General features: G+C 43.3%; 1 protein-coding gene across 3 annotated transcripts in view; it reads left to right on the top strand.

Annotated features, from left to right (window-relative positions):
• Positions 1-24,173, top strand: part of DPP3 (dipeptidyl peptidase 3) — a 559,762-nt gene that overhangs the window by 509,414 nt on the left and 26,175 nt on the right. For all 3 annotated transcript variants that reach the window (XM_086938513.1, XM_086938514.1, XM_086938515.1), the window contains exon 17: positions 10,975-11,137. In XM_086938513.1, the coding sequence (XP_086794639.1) occupies positions 10,975-11,137 (163 nt within the window). The remainder of the gene's footprint in view (positions 1-10,974; positions 11,138-24,173) is intronic.

Here is a 24,173-nt window from a genome sequence, read left to right as displayed (position 1 = left end):
ATCAGTTAGATTGACATTTTTCACACAAGAACGTCAATAGCTGGTATTAACCGAGAACATGTTGTTCGAGACATATGAGCTGCAGATTGTACACTATGCATAGATCGCCACCTAGTGTTGGGCCCGGATGTTTGCAGTTTGTTGTTGTCCTGAAAAGTACTTTGGAAGTCACGAGATAGGTGACTCCTCCTTAGGACCACATTGCGCATGGGCATCAGTCCATCCCCAGATTGTTTTTTTCCGCCATCGGGCTCGGATGTGTTTCCTGCGCTCCGGTTTGGAACCAAATTTCCTTCAGCGCGCAATCCTCACCCAGTTCGACAGTATTGTCTCGATCGCGATCTACAATGCAAATCTCTACCAACTTCGAAGTCTTCGATTCCGGTCATCGACGAAGGCCTTCGGGCCTACCTAGGCCTCACTTTCTGGCTCATGGAAAGGACCCCATTCAAGAAGTGTCCTCAATGTGAGTCGAAGTTTCCCCACACTAACCTACATGAGGTGTGCAACCTGTTTCTTTCGCCGGAGCACGAGGCCAAAGACTGTTCGGCGTGTGCCTCATTCCGCTCCAAGAAGACGACCCAGGACCGACGAGCTCGAAGAACTATGGTTCGCCTGTCAGATTTGATTCCCGACGACATCTTCGACGAAGCGTCGACGTGCCAGAACACCAGCACGCCGAAGAGAGTATCGGATCATCAGATGCCGAGGACTCCGACGTCGAGAAGGTCTCTCCAGCTCAACGGGTCGTAAGTAAGACAGTCAACCCCACCTCTTCCTCAACACCATCCAAAAAGGCTTCAGTCACACCCTCACCTTCCGGTTCGGGTGCACACGAGACACTGCTTTTAACGCCCCGCCTTCGGGCCCTGCAAAGAAGACCACAAAGCCATCAGGCGGCTCGGGCTCGAGCCAGCCTACTTCCGGTGCCGACCCAGTACCGACATCAAAGAAAAAGCCTACTTCCTCTTCCACGTCGACCGTTGCTTCGACACCCAAGCACACGACGCCACAGACTGGCAGCGGTTCATCGACACCGAAACCGCACTCGGAGCCGAGCAAAAAATCAGCCAAAGCTCCAGATTCACACGCATCGGAGCTGAAAAAACCCTCGGAACAGAACAAACAAGTTCCCGCAAAAGACACTTCGAAAGGGCACACTCCTAAGTCAACTGCCGACTCGGTGCCTAAAAAACCTACGGAGCCGAAAATGTAGACGCCAAAGGATCTACCTGGCTCACAAGAGCTTTTTACACCGGATCCACAACAAAAACCTCTTGTAAAGGATCCCAAAAAGGGACAATTGACTCTCAGCTCCAAGAAGAGACCACTTGAGGCGCCAGCACCTCCTCCCCCTGCAAAGAAGAGACATTGCAACCACTCCATTAAGGGTCCCTTCTGCTCCACCTCCCCATACTGTTCCTACTCATACACCTCCTCCACCACAGCATTCACCTACACCATCTCCTAATCCAGACAATGACGTACACACAGATTCTGATTATGAAGGTGGGGGTGCACATTGCCCACCACAGGCTAATAGTCCCCCTCAGTCACCTAATCCAAGGGATGATTACAACACCCCTGATGTGGCTTATGTCCCACAGGATGATGCCTATCCTTCCAGACCTTCCCCACCAGAGGACACCATAGGTTTTAACCTGCTAGTCCAGAGGGCTGCACAATATCATGGGGTGGACTTACACACTGACGCAGTGGAGGAAGACTTCCGATTAGGCAACTTTGACAACACACAAAGGTCTACAACCATCTTACCAATGCTTAAGGGCGTCATCAAGCATGCAACAGAAATTTTTAAAGACCCCGTTAGAGCTAGGGTCCTCAATCCCCGCATTGAGAAAAAATATAAAGCTGCCCCTGCAGACCCAGCTTATATTAAAGGGCAGGCACATTTAGATTCTTTAGTGGTATCCAATGCACGTAAACGTGCTAATTCCCAAACAGGTGAAGCCTCAGCACCAGAAAAAGAATCTAAACTCCTTTACGCCTCTGCCAAAAGAACTGTGGCACAAGCAGCTAACATCTGGTGCATTGCCAACACCCAAGCCTTGCTGGCAAGATACGACAGGGCACATTATGACGAACTAGAGTCCCTAATGCAGCACCTACCAGACAAATACAAGAACAAGGCTAATGAACTTATACAGGAAGGTAAAAATATCACGAATACTTCCATCCCTTGTGCCCTTGACGCTGCAGATACTGCCTCAAGGGCAATCAATACCAGCACCTTACTACGTAGACATGCCTGGCTACGTATTTCAGGTTTTACCTGAGGTGCAAAACTCCATACTTAATCAGCCATTTTATGAAACACACCTATTTGGCCCAAATGTTGACGTGTCTTTGGAAAAAATGATGAAAGACACAGACACTGCAAATACTATGGGAGCCTTGCGGCAGCAAGCTCGCAGACGTTCTTTTCGTCGCTCATCGTACACAACACAAGAGGCTACTCCTCAGAAAGTCCCTCCTCTTCCTACAAAACCCCTGGCCAATCCACATTCACCAAGGGCTACCAGAGAGGGGGTTACAGGGGTAGCAACAACAAAGGCAGAGGCAAGAACAACACCTCCCGCTCTGCCTCCACCCCTACCCAATGACTTTCCTCCCCTTCCTCCCCAACATTCCTCTCCTGTGGGGGGAAGACTCCAACGATTCCTGCCTGCGTGGATCAACATCACATCAGACAGGTGGGTGCAGCAAATTATTCACTCAGGTTACTGTCTAGAATTAACATCTACACCCCCCCCCCCCCCCCCCCCCACAAAACATACCTCCCAAACAGCGTCAAATGTCACAAGAACATCTGTCACTGTTAAAGCAAGAAGTAGTATCTCTGCTAGATTAAGGTGCAATAGAACTAGTTCCTCTGCACCAGCTAAACAAGGGGGTTTACTCTCTATATTTTCTAATCCCAAAGAAGGACGGCTCTCTAAGGCCTATTTTAGACCTCAGACCGCTAAACATATATATACAGTCAGACCATTTTCACATGGTCACACTCCAGCAAGTCCTTCCTCTCTTGTCACAAAACGACTTCCTGGCTACTCTAGACTCTAGACCTCAAGGACGCATACTTCCACATTCCCATTCACAAAGCTCACAGGAAGCATCTCAGGTTTGTAATAGATGGGCAGCACTACCATTTCAAAGTACTCCCATTCGGAGTCACAACAGCACCAAGGGTCTTCACCAAGTTCTTGGCAGTGGTGGTAGCGCATATACGAAGACAGCACATCCATGTCTTCCCGTACCTCGACGACTGGCTCATAAAGCCAGCTCACACAATCAATGCGCAAAACACTCATGCCACCATCCAGCTGCTCGACGACTTGGAGTTCACAATAAACCACACCAAGTCTCATCTATAGCCATCCAAAGTACAACAGTACCTACGTGCCACAATAAACACCTCAACAGCACTAGCTTATCCCACCCCAGCAAGGATAGCCAGCATGCAAACTCTCCTAGCTAAGTTTCAGCCACAACACTCCCTCCCAGCACGAGTGTTCATGCAACTCATAGGGATGATGGCCTCTTGCATATTCATAGTACCCAATGCAAGACTTCAAATGCGTCCACTACAAGAGTGCTTATCACGTCAATGGAACCAGGCTCACGGTCACTTAACAGACCTAGTGTTGGTAGACGGTCAAACTCATCGCTCTCTGGAGTGGTGGAACACCAAAATCCTTTCCAAGGGACGACCGTTCCTAGAGCCAGTTCCTCAGATAATCTTGACTGCGCACGCATCGCTGTCCGACTGGGGAGCCCGCCTACTGCAACACACCATACAAGGCAGGTGGACACCGCAACAAAAATTACTCCACATCAATCATCTGGAGTTACTAGCAGTATTCCTGGCACTGAAAGCTTTCCAGAAGCAAGTAGCAAACAAAGCTGTGTTAGTCTGCACAGACAACATGACAGCAATGTATTACATACAGAAGCATGGAGGCACACACTCCCTGCAACTCTCTCAACTAGCTCAGGAAATATGGAAGTGGGCCATACCTGAGAACATATTCCTTCTAGCCCAACATGTCCCAGGAGTACAAAATACTATAGTGGATCTGTTAAGCCGTCAAACACAACAGACCCACAAGTGGGAACTTCATATGCAAGTTCTTTCAGATGTGGGGACAACCTCAGATAGACCTATTTGCCACCCACGAAAACGCAAAATGCTCAAGCTTCGCCGCCAGATATCCACACCCACTGTCCAAAGGCAATGCGATGTAGATGAATTGGTCAAACAGATTTGCGTACGCTTTTCCACCTCTACCACTCATGCCACTAGTAGTACACTAACTGCAGCAGCATTCTCTGACCCTCATCCTAGTTGCTCCAACGTGGGCCAGACAACCGTGGTACACCACACTGCTACAACTGTCTGTGGTATCACACCAAAAACGGCACCTATCTCCACACCTCTTAACACAGAACCGTGGAGAGATCAGACACCCGAACCCAGCTCAGCTCAACCTTGCGATCTGACTCCTGAAGTCCTAGAATTTGGATATCTGAACCTTCCTCCAGACTGCATGAATGTCATTAAAGAAGCTAGACGTCCTACCACTAGGGCATGTTATGCAGCCAAGTGGAAACTATTTGTAATATATTGTCATAACAACAATATTAATCCCTTAGATGTGGCTATTCAACACATAATAGGTTACTTACTGCATCTCCAAAGAAGTAACTTAGCCTATACGTCTATTAGACTACATCTTGCTGCAATAGCAGCATATCTGCAAAACAGACAACATCTATCTCTGTTCAGAGTGCCTGCCATTAAAGTCTTTATGGAAGGCCTTAAAAGAATAATTCCTCCTAGAGTACCACCTTCACCTGTATGGAATTTAAACGTCGTTCTCACACGGCTAATGGGGCCTCCCTTCGAACCCCTACACAAATGTGAATTACAATTTTTAACCTGGAAGGTTGCGTTCTTAGTAGCTATTACTTCCCTGCGCAGTTAGTGAACTACAAGCGCGAACCATTCAAGAACCCTTTTTGCAAATGCATTAAAATAAGGTTGTTCTGCGTACCAATCCAAAATTCCTGCCTAAAGTCATTTCTCCATTCCATCTCAATCAATCTGTGGAACTGCACGTTTTCTTCTCGCAACCACAGTCAGTAGCAGAAAGAGCTCTTCACACTTTAGATGTCAAAAGAGCGTTGCTATACTACATAGAAAGAACACAACCCTTTCTTAAGACAAAACAACTTTTTGTGTCTTTCTCACCACCACACAAGGGCAATCCCATTTCAAAATCTGGAATAGCTAGATGGATTGTCAAATGCTAAACGTACGCTATCTGTTCCTCCTAAAGCCCACTCTACCAGAAAGATTGGGGCTTCAATGGCATTTTTAGGGAACATTCCCCTAGATGACATCTGCAGAGCAGCCCCATGGGCTACACCGCACACATTCACAAAACACTATTGTGTAGATGTGCAAACAAAGCAACAAGCTAATGTGTGCCAGGCTGTTCTCAAAACATTATTTCAAACTTCTGCAACAGATAGGGGTGGTCGCCGCTAAGAGTGGGTACTGCTATATAATCTATGCATAGTGTACAATCTGCAGCTCATATGCCTTGAACGGAAAATGCTACTTACCAGTATGCATCTGTTCTTGGCATGTAGCGCTGCAGAGTTGTACACGCCCACCCGCCTCCTCGGATACCCTTGTCTGTTCCAGTATTATCTTAATTAGATACAAATTACATGGGCATCCTTCCTGCACTTGCAAAGCTCCATCATTTCCCTAATGGCGAAAAACAATCTGGGGATGGAGCCGATGCCCATGCGCAATGTGGTCCTATGGAGGAGTCACCTATCTCGTGACTTTCAAAGAACTGTTCAGGACAACAACAAACTGCAAACATCCGGGCCCAACACTAGGTAGTGATTTATGCATAGTGTACAACTCTGCAGCTCTACATGCCAAGAACAGATGCATACTGGTAAGTAACATTTTCCTTATGTCTTTTTATGAAGTTTGAGTTTTGATACTGTATGGAATGGTTTTATCTTCAGCTGCATGCAGTGGTTTTAATTAACTAAGCAAATAGATAAACCAATTTGAAAAAAGGTTTGCTTGGCACACCTAAACGCTTGCAGTGTTAGCTACACTTGGTATATCATGGACCGCCTTTAAATGCTGCAAAACCTAAGCTTCCAGACTGAACCTAAACCTTTGCAGACACCACAACATCAAACCTACTCATTGGCCTCTGTAGGAGGCAAGGATCACATTCATTGTTTATGCATGATACTCTGGGCATACTGCAAGAAAACCTCTAATTATCTACACAGAGTAGCTCTAGAGTTCTTACCATCCGGAAACCATGCATCCATAGCAGAGGTGCCACCGAAGTCTTATGTTTAGTGGTCAAGCCTACCGTCTCTGGGTCGAGACAGATCGCCTTCGTATCGGAAACATTCTGCTCCGAAAGACAAGTCTGGTTCGGAGCCGAAACCTTCTGCTTCAAAGGGCAAAAAGGTCAAGTCCAGTTTGGCACCAAAATCAAAAGAAGATCTTCTAGACCCCCCCCCCCGAACATATTACATCCAAAACAGAAAAAGCTATACATTAATCCAGATGCTGGACACATTTAAGCTAAAACTCCTTTCAAACGGAAAGTCAGTTCAGAGGACACTGGATGTAAGATTCCTCTTAAAAAGGACATTGCTACAACTAATGTCCATACTACTTTGCTATCACCTCCACCATCTTCACCTTTACCACAACTGCCAGACTCAGATCTGCTACACATAACACCAAAGGGATCTCCTCATACGCAGCCTGATTTAGGAGATGATGATGATGGCAATGTCCCTCTGCCAACAGATCCATGGGATGATTATACTATTGATCCACCCATGGATAATGATCCAGATCTATACCCTGTGAAGCCATCACCACAGATGATAATGTCTCTTATCTATGCTGATTTCCAGGGCAGCAGCATATCATGGAGGTACACTGCACCAAGAGGTTTTGGATGAAGACCTCTTATTTGAGACACTAGGGTCTTCACATAGAACTAGTCAGAGTCTCCCTATGTTAAAAGGCATGATGAGACCTGCAGAGGAGATTTTTAAGAACCCTTTTTGTGCCCGTATTTTAACACCCATGGTCTATGAGAAATACAAACCATCACCCACTGGTCCTGTTTTTATTAAAGGACAGCTCCCTATCGACTCACTGGTAGTTTTGAACGCTTGTAAGGGAGCGAACTCACAGACCTCTGAGAATGCACCTCCCCCAGATAAAGAGTCTAAATTAATTGATGCATCTGATAAGGGTGGCTGCTCAAGCCGCTAACCACTGGCATTGCCAACACTCATGGCCTACTAGCTAGGTAAGGCAGGGCACACTAGGACGCAATGGAAGGCTTACTTCAATACCTCCCAGAAGAGCTCAAGAAAAAGGCACATGCGATGGCCCAAGAAGGAAAACTTGGATCTAATTCTTCTATTAGATGTGCTCTGGATTCTACTAACACTGCAGCGAGCATTCTCTTACGTCAACATGTGTGGCTTAGGATTTCAGGGTTTAAACTGGAAGTCTAGCATTCCATTTTAAATACCACCTTGGACAAGCAACAGCTTTTCGGACCTCAAGTGGATGAGACTTAAGAACAGCTGGAAAAAGACAGATGTGGCGAACTCCATGGGAGCGCTTCAAACTTCAAGTAGAGGCTTCTTTCGCCGCTCATTTTATAGGGGAGGGTCAACAGATACATCCTCAGACCCTAACACTTCCTCATATAAGTCCAACACGCAACCCTCTTCCTCTAGATGCTTCTATAGAGGAGGGTACAGAGAGGAAGCAATTTAAAGGTAGGAGTAAGAGCACGCCAACGCGAACTCAACTTCCCCCAATAAACAGTGACTTGCATACCGCCCCCCTCCCCCCTGATCATTTAACACCTGCCGGGGGAAGACATCAGCACTTTCTCCCCATTTGGCAATCCAGAACATCAGACAAATGGATGTTAGACATTATCTGACATGGTTATTGCCTAGAGCTCACCAGCATTCCTCCCAATATTCTACCTTACTTTCGCAAACTTGTCAGAGCACCTACAGCTCCTCAAACCAGAGGTACAAGCTCTTAACAAAAAGAGTTGTAGAACCAGTTCCGTCACAGTACCAAGGTTCAGGGGTGTACTCTCTGTACTTTCTGATCCCCAAAAAGGATAGCTCCTTAAGACCAATTTTGGATCTAACGACGTTAAATCTGTACATACAGTCAGAACATTTCCACATGGTCCCGCTTCTACAGGTGTTTCCGCTGCTACAACAAAGGGATTTTATGTCCACGCTCGTCTTAAATGACGCATACTTTCACATTGCTGTTCACCCAGCACATCACAAATATCTCAGATTTGTGATAGCAGAAAAACATTATCAATTCGGAATAACCACTGCCCCCAGTGTTCACAAAATGACTAGCAGTAGTGGCAGCACATCTCCGAAGACAACAGATTCATGTCTTCCCATACCTAGACGACTGGCTCATCAGAGCCAACCCACACCAAAAGTGTTTACAAAACACTCAGACTACATTAGACCAACTCCACCAATTGGGTTTCACGGTCAATGCACAGAAGTCTCATCTTCAGCCTTCACAAACGCAGTCCTATCTGGGAGCGACTCTAAACACCTGCACATCTCTAGCCTCTCCCAATGCAGCCAGAATTTGAAATATTCAAACTGTGCTACTACAGTTAAAGACCCATCAATACTTAGCAATCAGAACTTTCATGCAACTGTTTGGAATGATGGCATCATGCGTTGCAATAGTGCTTCATGCAAGATTACTTATGCATCCTCTCCAAGAGTGTTTAGCACGTCAGTGGAATCAGACTCTGGGTCAATTAACAAATCTAGTGTTGATAGACAGCAGCACCCATCGCTCCCTGCAGTGGTGGAACACACAAAACTTATCCAAAGGGCGGCCCTTCATAGACCCTGTTCCACAGATTGTGTTCACAGCAGACGCATCTCTCACAGGTTGGGGTGCCCATCTTCACAATTTGACAACTCAAGGTCTACGGGGCAGCAAGTACAAAACTCTTCACATTAACTATCTAGAGCTTCTAGCTGTGTATCTAGCACTGAAACCTTTTCAGTCTCACCTCATAGGAAAAGTTGTCCTAGTCCGCACGGACAATATGACAGCTATGTACTATGTATAAAAATAGGGGGACAAACATTCTCTGCAACTGTCACGCCTCTCTCAGACCATTTGGCTTTGGGCAATTCAACACAGATTCATCGTCTGGCAGAGCACCTCCCAGGAGTGAACACCTAGATTGCCGACCTCCTCAACAGAAGGCAGTAACAAATACACAAGTGGGAACTTCATCCCCAAAGTTCTCCTTCCATACTTTAAAGAACGAGGATTACCACAAATAGATCTGTTCGCCACAGTGGACAACTCAAAATGCCCAAACTTTGCCTCCAGATTCCCACACCCTCTATCCAAAGGCAATGCCCTATAGATGAATTGGTCAGGGATATTTGCCGATGCTTTTCCGCCTCTCCCTGTAATTCCATTTCTGGTTCGGAAGCTCAGGCAAATATCCCTCACACTGATTCTAGTGGCTCCCACTTGGGCCTGTCAACCATCGTTCATAACACTTTTGGAACTATCACTAGTTCCACAGCAAAAGCTGCATCTCCATTCCAACCTTCTCACATAGTACCATGGAGAAGTCAGACACCCAACCCCCAAGGAGCTCAATCTAGTGATTTGGCTCCTGAAGTCATCGAGTTTGGTTATCGCAGTTTGCCACCGGAGTTTGACTATTCTTAAGGAAGCAAGAAAGCCTACAACCTGAGCATGTTATGCAGCAAAATGGAAAAGATTTGTTATATACTGAACCAACAACAATATTTATCCACTAGATGCCTTGATTCAACATATTGTTTATCTTCTACATTTACAGCATGCTGGTCTAGCCTGCACTTCCATTCAATTGCATCTTGCTGCAGTAGCTGCATATTTGCAAAACAGGCAACATCTATCTTTGTTCAACGTTCCAGTAATTAAATCCTTTATGGAGGGCCTTAAAAGAGTAATACCACCCAGGGTACCTCCTGCACCAGTTTGGATTCTAAGCATTGTGCTTACACTCCTCATGGGTCCAACTTTTGAGCCATTACATAACTGTCCGCTACAGTTTCTTTCATGGAAAGTTGCCTTCCTCATTGCGATCACTTCATTGAGGAGAGTTGGTGAGCTACAAGCATTAACCTTAGAAGAGCCCTTCTTTCAGCTTCATAAACACAGAGTAGTTATTTGCACCAACTCAAAATTCCTTCCCAAAGTTGTCTCTGTTTTTTATATCAACTAATCAGTTGAGTTATGTGTTCTTTCCTCAACCTGATTCTGTAGTAGAAAGAGCTCTTCATACTCTTGATGTCCGAAGAGCGTTATTGTATTATACTGAAGGAACAAAGGATTTTCCTGAAACAAAACAACTGTTTGTTGCATTTGCTACACCTCACAAAGGCAATCCGATTTCCAAGTCTGGTATTGCTAGATGGGTTGTTAAATGTATTCAAACCTGCTATGCTAATGCTAAAAGAACTTTATCTATACCTCCTAAAGCACATTCCACTCATAAAATAGGAGCGTCTATGGTCTTTTTAGGTAACATCTCTATAGCTGACATTTGTAAAGCAGCAACATAGTCCACATCACACACATTTACCAAACACTACTATGTGGATGTGTTAGCAGGTCAACAAGCCAATGTAGGGCAAGCAGTGCTAAAGATACTTTTTCAAATAGCTGCAACATCTACTGGTTAGCCACCGCTTTGGGAGAATACTGCTATATAGTCTATGCAAAGCTTGTGTAGCTACAGCACACATGCCTCAAACGGATAATGCTACCTTCTTTACCTTTATCCTTGTGCCCTGTAGGTGTTCAAGTCCACAGCTGACGTGGAGGGCGGTCGGGCAATGTTTGACAGATACTGTACTGTCCCAGACGATGGACCAGACAACTTCTTAACACTCAGGCAGACAGTGCTGCTGCGAAAGGAAGAGCGGAAGATGTTTGTGCAGGCCAACACGCACCTAAACGGTAAGACCTCAGAGACAGTTTCCCTCCTCTCAGTGTATCCAAGTATTCTTCACTGGTAAATACAAAGTTTTACCTTGTTTTTTCAACTTTACTACCTTTGTTTTTCTCCTTAAATGGAGTCCCTATACACTTCATTTTATCTTCCCTTCATTTCCTTTTTTGCCTTGTTATAGTTTGTATGGTTGTTTTGTACTGCAGTCCTTTTATTTCCTTAAGGGTAAAATTCTTGTGCTCCTTGTTTTCCTTGTGGTATTCTTTCTTCCTGATCCCATCCATCCTTATTTTTTCACAATTTCCAAATGTAGTTTCTGATCTTTGTATTTTATTTTTTTTATATAGAAGTAAAACCAAGGCAGGTTTAAAATGAATAATTTCTAAGATTTGAGATTATACTGATTTCAAAAGTGGCACTCTGGTATTAATAGCAAAAGTGATGGATCTCTGGAATTCTAATATACAGCTCCACCTACAATATACACTTTTCACATGTAATTGACTTGTAGGGAGGCAAAGTTTACCACCTTAACATTGCTAAATACAAAAGTTAAACATTAGTACAAGATATTCCTAAAGTTTAGTTTTGCTATGATTTTGCTATGATTCAAATTTTAGCAATTACAGAAGTTTTAACCAAAATAAATACAGTTTGCTTGACCTTTCCGGGGCGGAGTCAAGATGGCGGGTTGAAGCCGCCGAGTGAAGGAGCTTGCATGGAGTCGCTCCATATCGTACTTTGGGGAGAATTTTGAAGAAAAGAGCCAGGAGAGCTTTTACAGAGACTTTTGCAATACTCTAAATGCCTGTGAACACGAGCAGCGTGTCAAAACATACCGGAGTGATATTAAGCTGTCAGCGCATCTTCCGTATAGCGCTTACCTGCTACATTGTGGCCACCGTGGTCGGAGCTGTGGTTTAGCCCGGATGCTACAGTTCATCCACCGTTTGTGCAGAGGGGTGGTGCCGGTTTGGAGGCTTCGGGACTCCGGCCCCCTCCGAGTGCTCGGTCTGGCGTGCTACAGGGCGGGCCTCGGATTAACCCTCGCACAGCTGTCTACACTCGCCGAAGATCAGACGGTGTCTCCTCGCACGCTGCCAACAGATTCAGGCTACTTCGCTGCTGCCGCTGCCGCGCTGATGACTTCACGACAGGCGACCCGCTCCACCAGAACCGGCAGGACGGTAAAAACAGCGAAACAAGACGAACCAGGTATGCCTGCGGGGGGATCCGCTGCCAAAACTAAGGGGACTTAAGGCGGGAGCTCCGACCCCTGTCCTAATAGGCGAAAAGAGCTCGGCAGAAGCCGAGAGAGGAAAGCAAACACTTTATGTGACGATACCGAATGACAACACTAATAAGGCCACTGAATCGATGATTTCTCAAACGGGGTATATAAACCCACAGATTCCACAGAATTTCTCCTCTCCAAAAGATCTGGCTGAGATAGGTATCAAAAAAACTAATGCTACCTGTAATATAGCTAAAAATACCCACAATTCAGACACTAGCCCAGCTGGCACTACAGTGAAGGATAAAGAGAAAACCCCTCATCAAAACGAGAACGTTGACAAAACCGATAAACTAAACACTCACATCAACAAAGACTCTATTTCGGTAGCTGATGGGGTAATTGTTATAGAGAGACGAAATAATTACTTCTCTCGACACTGATACTGCTGACTCCGTTGATGGAGGCACTCCTAATATTGCTAATACTGCCAATCCTCAGATGCCAAGCCTAAATCTGGGAAACAAGGTTGAAATGAGCCAATTAACTTGCGATTCACCGCTCACACGAGAGACTGAGACAACCACGAGTAAAATTATATTTGAGAAATCGGTGGCTGACAATCCTACTGGAAAGAACGATAAGCTATTAATCGACGAAAATGACACGGCGGAAGAAAGTTTCAAGTACGAATATGAATACGAAGAAATCTCTGAAGAGGGCGAGCAAGACAAGGAAACACCTCCCAATAGAAATAATGCTGGACAAGCTTCAACCACAAGAAGAACAAAACTAAAAGCTAAAACCCACGACTCGCAAATTATTGACCAAAGACACGGTCTCCAATAAAAAAGGGCGTAAGGCCATTGTAGATGATAGCCCATTGAGGAAGTGGATCGAAGCTAAGGGTGGAGTGAAGGGCATGGCCCTGAGGCTATCTGGAGCAAGTTTTGACGACTTACATGTACATGACAAAATTGTAGTCCCTAGACCAGAGAATATGGAAAACACAAAACTTAAACCGGATGTAACAATCCCACTAACTTTAATAACTGGAAATAGCTTAATCAACAACGAAATTACAACTTCTGTACAACTTACTGCTCCAACTACTTCGAGATTAACTCTATCTGATAACTCGACTAAGGAGCTGGATGTAGGAGAGCTTGTTGATTTACCTACCGCTCTTATAGACGCTAGCATAAGGTCAATACCGACTGAAACCGACATCCACCCACTGGAGGTTTCAAATGTTGTTTCTACTGAAAATACGACTGGGACAATGACCTCAAATCCTAGCAAGATTTCCCCGGTCACCAGTGCCTTGACTCCAGTACTAGAACCCAGCCAAAGAACGAACCAAACACAAAGTTCAACATCTGAGCTAGGGGAAGAGACTCATAACCAACCTGATAATATTTCTATGGGTCTAATTATGCATACTCTTATGGCACAGAGGCAAGAAAGCCACCAACAACACCTACAACTGAGAGAGGACAATACAAAAATACAGGCCTTTATGAGCGAAGTGTGTCAGAAACTTGGTGGGGTCACACTAGAGATGGAGGACTTGAAGCAACGAGTGGTGGAAGTCGAAGAAGGTACCTCACGATCAGAGGAAACTACGAGAACTCATTCAGCCCGCATCTCTCAACTAGAAACCAAGGTCGAAGATTTGGAGAACAGGGCAGGCAGACACAATTTAAGACTTTTTGGGGTCCCTGAGGGCGTCGAAGGAGGAGACCCTCTATCTTTTGTTGTGAAACTTTTTCAAAAAGCTTTCTGTGACCTTTCTGACTGGGACTGGGATTCCCAACTCCCACGGGTACATAGACTACCCTCCTTCTAAAGGAATCAAAATAACAAATTTCCTCGACCTTTTCTGATTTACTTTGGGAACTTCTTATTAAGACAAGCGGTTGTCCTCAAAGCTAAAGTCAATAATCCAGTCACTGTAGACAACATTACTTTTTTTGTACGCTCTGATCTGTGTAAGGGCACAATGGACCGGCGCTGGGAACTTCGCAAACTAATAGACTCTTTTAAAGCCATTGGCTGCACTGTGTACTTACAGGAACCAGCTCGCCTTAAAGTCATCAGGAATGGCCAGTCATCAATTTTCACAAACCCAGAGGAAGCGACAAAGCATTTAGAAAAACTCACGAGAGAGAAAGTTTAAAAATGTGAAAAATATTTAACTAGAATCATTTAGAATCTACAAGATATAAACTCGCCGCGCGTTTACTTGAAACCTAATAATTAATGGCGATGCATCTGGACTGGAATACAATCATTCTAGCATCTCTTTAGGGTTTCTTTTCTCCTCTTTTCTTCTTTTTCTCCTTCTCGCTTTCCCTTTTCTTTTTTTCTATTTTTTGATTGATATGCACCTTTGAGCACTGCTGAAAAGGAGCAGACTCCATGCTCACAACTTCACTTTGCTGCCCCACCAGTGGCAGCAAGGGATAGAGGGGTGCTCTCCCCTGGGGGCCTTTCAGACGGGGGATGTTTGGGTGGATTTGAGCTCTTTGGGTGGGAAGGGGCTAAAAAAGGGGGGGGGAAATTATTGCAAGGGGGAAAAGGGGGAAAATGCACAAAAAGTTGCAACAATACTATTGAATCTATTTTTCGAAGGAGATTGAACAATACTAACATAAGCTATGTCTTTTCTTAGATGTTTGGTTTGGAACGTTGCCGGTCTTAATAATAAATGTAAAAGAAAATTGGTACAAGAAGAAATGAATTTATACAAACCACATATGGCATTTATTACAGAAACGCATATTAGATATCATGACCGCAAACTACTATCACAAATGGGCTATGATCTTGTTGTTTGCTCTACGATGGGCGCACCAATCCGAGGAGTTGCTATTTTGAAACAAAAATGGCTAAAAATGAATGCTACTAAAACTGTTGGCGATGATAAAGGCAGGTGGGCAATTGCTCAACTACAATTTAACCAAAAACGCTATGTATTTTGTATTATCTACGGACCAAATGTTGATATTCCCAAACTGTATGAAAAATTGACTATTGAGCTACTCGATTGGGAAGGAGAATTGCTAATAATGGGGGATTTTAACTGCGTCATGAACTATGCTATAGATTCTACAAGTAAAGGAATTAGAAATAGAATGGCTAAAGTGAGATCTGCTATAGAGGAATTAGCCAGGGTGCACAATTTGAAAGATGCTTGGCGCACTAAACACCCTACCATTCCCGGCTTTACATTTTACTCATCCCCACATCAAACTCTTTCTAGAATCGACATGGTATGGACAACAGCTAACATTCTAAAAAATTGTGAAATAGAGATCTGCCCTAAAGTCACCTCTGATCACAATCCGATACTGTTTGAATTTAAAATTCTGGACTCCAAACAAACTACCCGGCAATTCACATTTCCCAGATATCTACTTACTGACCCTAAATTCATCCTTGGTATTAAGAATCATATACAGGAATATAAATCATTAAATATCAACTCTACCGCTCTTAACTACGTATGGGATGCATGTAAATGTAGCATTAGAGGCTACGCACAACAATATATCTTTCGTGACAATGCTGAAAAGCGAGGGGTAGTAAAATCCGTCACCTCTAATATTTTAACAGCTGAACAACAACTTTCAGATGCTATTATTCAAGGCAAAACGAATACAAAAGATTTAAGTTTAATATTAGTTTCATTAAGAGCAACATTAAAGAAGACTCTTAGGGAGAAATATAGTTGTAAAATGCACAAATATATGCTCTCACAATATGAAGGGGGAGACAGGATTGGAAACATTCTGGCTTACAAAGTAGCTGACAAGAAGGCTAAAACTACTATATAAACAAAAGGATTAGATTCTAAAAACTACAATGAACCAGAGCAGATTTTGGAACAATTTGCCAAATATTACTGCCATCTTTATACCCCAGAGAACACACCTACTCTAGAAGCAATAGAACTATATTTAGAAACACACAAACTCGAAATAATGGACCAAGAAATAACTAATCAACTCGGTACTCAAATTTCTACTGAGGAAATAAGCAAGGCCATACAATCACTTCCCCTAGGCAAGGCCGCAGGAGAAGACTGCTTACCCATGGAGATCTACAAGATCTGTGAACAAGAGCTACTCCCTCTATTCCAACAGGTGATAGACTCTATTGGGGAATCAGGAAGTGCTCCTATTTCATGGCGTACTGCTAAAATTATTTTCTTTAAAAAAAATTAAAAAAACACCGGAAGAACAGGGATCATATAGACCAATTTCATTAATCGACACCGACGCAAATTTTTTTGCCAAAATACTTGCTAACCGTCTCGCCCCTATAATGCCCAATCTGGTCAATTGCCAACAACACGGATTTGTGGTGGGGAGAGACACCACTGCCCACATTAATACCGCGGTAACTGCTTTTGATGTTGCGTCGATTACTCTTACCCCACTCGGAATGGTCATGCTAGATGCAGAGAAAGCATCTGACCGAGTGGGGTGGGAGTACCTTTGGGCAGCATTAAAGTCAACTGGCATACAGGGTCAATATCTGGGATGGATCCAATCTCTATATGAGACACCTACAGCCATAGTCAGCTATCCTGGAAATAACTCGGATAGCTTTCTAATAAGGAGGGGCACTAGACAGGGGTGCCCTCTTTCACCACTGTTATTCGCTCTAGCCCTAGAACCCTTCCTAAATGCGCTAACAGCTCAGGAGCATATTACCCCAATAAAACATGAAGGCAAGGGCTTAAAAATCACCGCCTTCGCCAATGACATCGCCATATACACTACTGACCAGGTACAAGCTATACCCAACATAATTAAGGAAGCCAGCGATTTTGGCGATGTCTCAGGCTATCGGCTAAATGTCAATAAAACTCAAGTGATAGCAAATTATCAACCTTTACATCCAATAATAGGGCTATGCTCTAATGCTACCTATCTAGGGGTAAAACTTACCTCTAATATCGACAAAATTATTCCAATAAACTATGATCCTCTACTCAAAGATATTACTTCCACACTTAAAAATTGGCATAAAATTACACTTAGCCTGATCGGACGCATTAACACAATCAAAATGAAGATAATACCTAAAATACTTTATCTTTTCAGATCCATCCCGCTACAATTAAACAAATCTTACATCAAGAAAATAGAAAGCATCTTTAGCAACTACATCTGGGGACACAAAAAAGCCCGTAGGTCTATGACAGCACTTAAACTATCAATCGAAAAAGGGGGAACTAAACTTTCCAGATATCAAAATCTAATTCTTTGCCACCTTTACTCAACGCATACGTAGCCTTTTGTCCAAAGAAGCTCCTTTATTCTACCACCAATTCATGCTAGGGCCACAAAGCAATCCGTTCTTATTCCGGGTACACAACCCAAATTACTATAAGAGAGTTAAATTCAAGACCGCTAGAGCAATCAAAAGAATTTGGGAACAAATTATAGACACTGATAAAATATATTTTTTAAATGCCGAATTGCCAATATGGGGGAACCCAGGGATGCCAAACATTTTCTCCGACTGTGCTTGTGCCCAATGGATAGATCAGGGTATGAACACCCAAGGAGATCTCTACAGCCCGGAAGGTTTCCTAAGTTTTCATACACTAAAATTACTCTATAAAATTAAAGATACCACATATTTCAAATACATGCAGATACAAGATTTCTTGATCAATAAAATGAAAATCGAAACAGTTGAGCGATCAAATATTCTCCAATGTATTTATTCGCACTACACTAAATCTCTCATTAGTAAAAGCTACACTCTTCTAAATAAAGGACAAGTGGGTGACTGTGGGGAAAATAGCAGACAAATGGACCAATAGGTTGGGTATTAAGATCAACTCTAGCCAGATTGCGGGCTCACTTAAACAATTAAATCGGGTGGTGCATTCTTCAAATTTAAGGTTACAATTTTATAGGACAATTACTCAAATATACTACACACCGCAAAGAATTTCTAGCTGGACTTTTGGCAACATTTCTAACGAACGGACCAAATGTTTAAAATGCAATAAGGAAGCTGCAGGCATAGAACATATGCTCTATCACTGCCCGAAACTCTCGACTTTTTGGCTGGGAAAACTGATGTTCTTAACAAAAAACACATAATATCACCCGCTCTATCGCCCACTTAGTTCTGTTAGATATACAAGATACCAGTAGCAACTTTAACGATTTACTAACAATAATATTTGCTTGTGCCAGATTGGCCATTGCGCGGACCTGGATATCAATAGAACCCCCAAGTGTTATGGAATGGTGGTATCTAATGCATGAAATACATACCATGGAGCTTTCATTGGCTAAACTAAGAGGCCCAAAAGCACTGAAAGGAAGGGGAAAAATATGGGGAACATTTATTGACTAAACAGAGGACTTTATTGTGTGACCGGCACGCTAATCTTTCTTTTAGTTTTTCTTTTTGTTATGTTTCAGAGCCTTGTGAATATTTATTTTGCAATCTCCTGTCTCTACTTCTTCTCTTCCTTTAAACATAAAGACTTAAATTGTATAGATAACCATTTATATATGTGCAACTAATGTGATTTCAATATTGTGTTCATTTCTCCTCTTGCAAAAAATAAAAACAATTAAAAAAAAAATACAGTTTGCTTGATTCTCCCTGAAGACCAAACTATTGTGGGGGGGAATAATCACCTAATCATAAGCACTGAAGAAGTGATGAGGAGGAAGGAATGGAGGATAAAACACCCACACAGGAGAAAGTCAAATATGATGACCTCCTGTTCCAATCCTCTTTCTAAACCGAAGGTCAGAATATTAGAGATCAAAGTCTGGAGAACCTCGAGGGGAAGGGGACTGGGAATAGAACATAGAGGGTCTACATGTTACATGAAGCAGGCTGAGGTTCACCGTAGGCACCTGTTATGTAAGGGTGAGTTTGGCACATCAGTTTTTGAGGCAAGAGCCCCAAACCTCTTTAAATAACTGCAATTCGTGTTCACAACGTGCCGTATCAGGCATGTTGAAAAGTGGGTATTGCAGTTCATTTCCAAAGATCCAGAATCACCAATTTAGCCTACCCATGAGAGGTGGAAATCCATCTATTAACACGTTGGGTCACTGAAGGGAGGTCATAAGTATCATGAAGAAGCACTGGCCAGGCAGACAGAGGCTTGTCTATCCTGGGGTCTTTTCTCATATGGCCCCAAAACTGCAACCAGAAGACCTTCAGTTGCTCACATTCCCATCAATTACGGACTATATCCCAATCCGGTGAGACACATCGCCAGCAATGTGAGTCCACATTAAGACAGGATTTGTGTAACCTTTCTAGGGAACAATGGCAGCAGTGGAGGATCTTAAAAAAACTATACTTAAGGCGCAATTCCCATAATCCTTTATTTGAATCAGCTAAAAAGTAAGTAAATAGTCAGCGGGCGTCCTCCTCTTCTTAATTTCAGCACAGCTTTTTCGGTCCTCCTTCTCTTCTTCTTGTCAATTCTTTTCTGAGGAGGTGTTGCCCCTATATACTAGATTTAGTGGTGTTACAGGTAAGTAAAGGTCGGGAACAATGGGTCCCTTCCTTGCGTTGGGTTCACTCCCTATTATGCCCGCCTCCAGTGGGAGGGGGGGGCATATGCCGCTTTCTGGTTGGCTGGGTCCCCCCATCTGCAAGATGACTGGGACTAAGAGTTGTGCTTCACCTCGCCTGTGGGATTGGCAGAGGTGGGCACACCTCCCTTTCTCACTTGGTTTTCCCGCTGATTCTCCTGCCCAAAGTGGGGGTTAGAGCTGGTGGGAGTCAGTTGCTGGAAACAGCAAATGGCTGGGGTAAATAACAAAGGTGGCAAGTTGGACCCTGCCCTTCCTGCGGGAGGAGACTTGACACTTCGTCCCAGGATGTGCAATGTTCCAGACCCCGAGAGCAGCAGACGTTTGACCTAGAGTTCCAGAAACCTGTCTGGTGGTGGCAGCTGGCGAGAAGCCACTCAGCCAGGACACTAGAGATAGGTACTTTTTCAGGGGGCATCTCTAATATGCCCTCTGCGTCCATTTATCATTAAATCCCACACTGGCATCAGTGTGGTTTTAGTGTGTTGAGATGTTTGGTATCAAACTTCCCAGTTTTCAGTACAGCCATTATGGTACTGTGGAGTTCGTAATGACAAACTCCCAGCACCGTATACTCTCAATGGCAGTACTGCACTTACAATGTCTAAGAATTGATTTAGACACTGTAGGGGTACAGGGCTCATGCACCTGTACCCTCACCACTGGTATAGTGCACCCAGCTAGAGGGTGTCTGTCCAATGCCAGGACAGTGGGTTGTAGGCAAGACACACAGGGATGTATGCCATGTCGACTCTTCACTTTGTTCTGCACCAAAACAAACAACCTGCAATGGCTGTGTGTGTGTAAAGGAACAGGGCCTCTAAGGTGGCACAACAAGTGCTGCAGCTCTTAGAGGCCATCCTTGACCATAGTGCCCTGGTACCTGTGGTACCTTTTAAAAGGGACTGACATGTGTCCAAAGAGTGTCAATTGGGTTTTGTCTTAATGCAGTTTTTAGGGAAAGAACATAGGCCCTGGGTACCTGTTTGACAGGAACCCAGGGCATACTCAGTCGAAGTACATCAGCCATTTGGCAAAACATGGGGGCAGCCATGCAAAAAGAGGGCACTTACCTACAAAAGGTTGTCAAAAAACTGGTCCAGAAGTTGTTCAAAGCTACTCTACATCCGTGAACCAATCTTCCCCATACTCCCTGGTCGTGCACATAGTGCGGAAGTGGGTTTCAGCTCAAGCAAGGGTGATGCCACCTCTGCCCCTGCCAGACAAGGAGAGCAAGTGCATCTAATGCTGACGGCAAATGCGTGGTAGGTGGAGCTACCACCCTGTGGCATACTGCCAATTTAGTTTGTTTGCTGTCTAGGTTTTATTTGAAAGAGATAGCTAGTCGCAGGGATGGACTGGCCTATAGGGCAATCAGGCAGTGCCTGTAGGGCTGGTCTGACTGGTAAATATCTGGGCCTTTTTGATGGTTGTGAGACCATTTTATGGCCTACTGAATCGATTTTACTGTTGATATCCCTGATATTCAAATAAGCATTGCCTGCAACAAACTCAAATAATGTATTCTTTCATACCTTGCATAACACTTTATACGGTGCATCTATACAAGTTCAAAACGATCTCAAATTGCCAATATGGGCCACGTTTTAGCTACCTGATTGGCTAATGAAGGTCACATTTATTTTGGTACCCTGGCCTATTTTCTGTCCCAATCCGAACCTGGCTAGTCTTGCCATCTTGGCCAGCTCGATCGGTCACCCGGCATAGTCCTCATTTATGCGCTTGCAGACTGACCTGCAATGCTTAGGTTTGCATGGTAACAACCTAGGACATTTAGCGGTACAGATTACATGTAAATTAGACACGATATAAAAGTAAACTACAGCTGGCTAAAAAAACAGACTTTTATTAAACAATTAGCACAAGTAAAAAAATCATTCATATAGCATCAAATGACAATTGTAAAATCACATTAAGTATCTAACAATTACATCTAATATATTCATACATATAAAATATAAGAGTAAGTGGCATGAAAATTCGGTCTCTACGCGCGTTTCGGCGGCCAGCGCCTTCTTCTTGGAGCAGCCACACAATATCTACAAAGTCAAAAAATGCATAGAATATAAATTATATCAATTCCAACTCTCAGATTAAAAAGCATGTTTCTAAACATTTCTCATTACATAAAAGATCAGGCTTTAAAATTATTTTAGCAGCTGTAGAAGAAGAGAGTGCAACCTAATAGTGCACACATGTCTTGTCATTTCCTTAAAAAGAGGAGCCATTGGTGGGCAATTGTTAAAAGAAGGGGGGGGGGGGGGGGGTTTCAATGATGGGCAAAAGTAGAGAACTGAATTCTCTATAAATTATCATTTATATTCAGCACACTCCAGGTTAATGTGTAATAGATTTCTGATGGTATTTCAGAGAAACAGGGTGGAATAACCCGTGTCTCATATTGCACAATAGATACCGGAAATTCTTTAAATTAATTGGAGGTATTCTTATGTCTCAGACTACATAGATAAGTTTCTATATATTAGAGGGTTTGATACTTACTAAGTATTTGTTTTATCAATGCGTTGGTGCTAAGATAAAAATTTTTTCGTTCTCTCATTCGAAATCTTTTGGTGATGAAATGATAAAAACTGAGGGGAGAAAGGACAGTTCTATATTTGTCTGTTATTCAGTAATTTACCATATAGATCAGCAGTTTAAATCATTACTTATTACTTATGTTACCTGATTCCTTCGATGAGTGTTTAGTAAGTCCCGCCAACCGGAACCCTTATTATGATGATACCAGATGAAACTTGTTCTTGATTATTTCTGGATTTCTGATTAATGTCATGATTTGGAAGAATAAACATAATGGATGCTTAGGCATATTATTTATTAACAGCTATTTTCTTCTTTCAAAGGCTATCATCTCATGGTTTTAAAAGAATACTCAAGATATGCTTAGGCATATTATTTATTAACAGCTATTTTCTTCTTTCAAAGGCTATCATCTCATGGTTTTAAAAAAATACTCAAGATATGTGGGTTTAAAATTTCTTACCTCCTAGACTTTATCTAATTGGCCTTGGATTTGGTCCAACAGACTTCAAATTGGTAGTTGGGCTATTTTTCTTAAGGAACTGATAACCTAGGGGGGTATATGAATGTTAGGATGACACGCTTTAACATATGCTGTATCTATAATGCTCACTATATTCTTTTTTACAGCGCACTCTGTCTTACCTGAGGAAAAGAAAGATGCTTATCTCAGGTTTCTGGTTAAGAAAGATGTTAGTCCTTAGGAGTATTCCAGGTAAAGATTTAAAAGATCTCCCTGCCTGTGGATTTAATAAAAAAAGAATATAAGGGGAGACAGGAGTCACTGGATGATAAATCTCAAACTCTATTTTATCTACTCTTAAGTGGTCTCTTTTTAGGGGCCTCTGATGGGAATTTTACCTGTAAGTGGTCGGCAGGGCTCCCTATGTCCGGTGGCGGGAAGAGGCGTCTTGATGAGCGATAGCGCGGGAAAAATGATGATTGCAAGTCGGTTTCCTAGCGCCGTTATTTATATGGTCCTTAAGTACTTTGGATTGTTAACACCTGCGCTCACGTAGCTGGAACGTGAGGGTGCGGAGTTGCAGAGTTTTGATCGAACAGTCGCGGACTTTAAAAAGCTATTCCCTGGTTGGATCTGAGTTTCCTATCCTCGCGTTTAATTGGCTCACGCCAATTCCTTGCTTGTGATTGGTTGGCAGGCAATGTTTACATTCATGCCTGTGTTTATGATGTATGCTGTTTAACAGGAAAACTCCAAGGTGGAGCATTCCGCATGCATCCTTTTCATGCTCTACGTATGGCTAGATGGTTACGCAGAGTTTCATATGTTCACATTTAATTTAATGTTACGGAGTTATAATCGAACAATCGCGAAGGTAAAAAAGCTAATCTCTGGTTGGGTCTGAAGTGGGAGCGGGGTTTCCTATCCTCGCGTTTAATTGGCTCACGTCAATTCCCTACTTGTGATTGGTTGGCAGTGTTTACATTCATGTCAGTGTTACGATGTATGCTGTTTATCAAAATACTCCAAGACGGAGCATTCCGAATTCATCCTTTTCATGCTCTACGTATGACTAGATGGTTACGCAGAGTTTCATATGTTCGCATTTAGTTTAATATGCGCCCGTTCCCTATTTGAGATTGGGTTACCGTCCATGTTTACATCCTTATCAATGTTATGAGGCGCGCTGT

This window comes from Lissotriton vulgaris, chromosome 9 (genome assembly GCF_964263255.1).
Source record: "Lissotriton vulgaris chromosome 9, aLisVul1.2, whole genome shotgun sequence".
Classification (NCBI taxonomy): Eukaryota; Metazoa; Chordata; class Amphibia; order Caudata; family Salamandridae; genus Lissotriton; species Lissotriton vulgaris.
Note: the sequence above shows the minus strand (reverse complement) of the source record. Positions and strands in the feature narration are given on the sequence as shown.